This window comes from Sceloporus undulatus, chromosome 6, assembly GCF_019175285.1.
Source record: "Sceloporus undulatus isolate JIND9_A2432 ecotype Alabama chromosome 6, SceUnd_v1.1, whole genome shotgun sequence".
In the NCBI taxonomy this organism is placed as follows: Eukaryota; Metazoa; Chordata; class Lepidosauria; order Squamata; family Phrynosomatidae; genus Sceloporus; species Sceloporus undulatus.
The window spans coordinates 100,206,072-100,207,271 of NC_056527.1; the positions used below are offsets into that span (position 1 = coordinate 100,206,072).

At 37.3% G+C, this 1,200-nt stretch overlaps 1 protein-coding gene across 1 annotated transcript; it reads left to right on the forward strand.

The window, feature by feature from the left end:
• Positions 1-957, forward strand: LOC121933693 (olfactory receptor 10A7-like). Its single transcript, XM_042473678.1, has one exon. It carries the CDS (start codon positions 1-3, stop codon positions 955-957), a length of 957 nt encoding a protein of 318 aa, XP_042329612.1.
• The last annotated feature ends 243 nt before the right edge of the window (positions 958-1,200 follow it).

Genomic DNA, 1,200 nt, shown 5'->3' on the forward strand with positions numbered 1-1,200 from the left:
ATGGAAGAACTGCAACGTGAAAACAGTTCTGAATTTACTACCTTCATCTTCCTACAATTGGTGGATTCACTTGAACTGCAAGTGTTGCTTTTCTGTGCTTTTCTGTTAGTTTATATATTTACCCTGACTGGAAATTATCTCATCATTGTTATCACTGTGACAAATACTTCTCTTCATACTCCCATGTATTTCTTCCTCAGGATCTTATCAATTCTGGACATTGTCTACTCTTCAGTTACCACCCCCAAGATTCTGTTGAACTTGTTAATGGAGGACAGAAGCATTTCCTATATTGGCTGTGCTGCTCAGATGTACTTCTTGATTTTCCTAGGGTCTACAGAGTGCATTCTCTTGGCAGTTATGGCATATGACCGTTACATGGCCATATGCAACCCACTGAAATATACAGTCCACATGAATCAGAGAGTCTGCCAATCATTCTCCTTGCTTTCAGTGGTTATTGGAAATCTAGTGTCTTTAGTGCAAACAATCTGGGTGTTCAATCTCCCATTATGTGGGTCCAACAAGATAGATTATTTCTTTTGTGATATCCTCCCATTCCTTAAGCTTTCTTGTGCTGATACTTCTATGTTTGAGATTCAGTTGTTGACAGCCACTGTGCTGGTTATTGTCACTCCTTTTATTCTTATCCTTATCTCCTATATCCTAATAATCTCTTCCATTCTGTTGATGACCTCAGATGTGGGCAAGTGGAAAACCTTCTCTACTTGCTCCTCACATATTGTGGTGGTAATATTGTACTATGGGGTTAGCAGCTTCATTTACACAAAGCCCAAATACATCTTTTCTGAGGGCACAAGCAAAGTTATTTCACTGATATATACAACTGTCACACCCATGCTGAACCCTGCTATCTATAGTATAAGGAACAAAGAGGTACAGGGAGCCCTCAAGAAAAAGATAGAAGAATGGAAAATATTTCTTCATGGGGATTAAGGCACACATGAGTGAGAGCTGTAATGATTTTGGAATTGCTGCTATTCTGAACAGCTACTGATGTTTTGTATTGATGATTACTGTCAAATTTCCCAGTTTGTTTCCTTTTTAAAATTCTTACTATGCACATGCATTTATTTCAATATAGTAAAAAAAATTACATAGAAAATAGGGTGCTTGTATGATTGTGTTGAAAAGCAATTTTTAATGTCAGTTTGTCTATAAATATATAGGCCCCAGTTT

What these genes read in the sequence shown, in the direction of transcription:
- LOC121933693 (XM_042473678.1), top strand. Translation starts at nt 1, where the DNA reads ATGGAAGAACTGCAACGTGAAAACAGTTCTGAATTTACTACCTTCATC.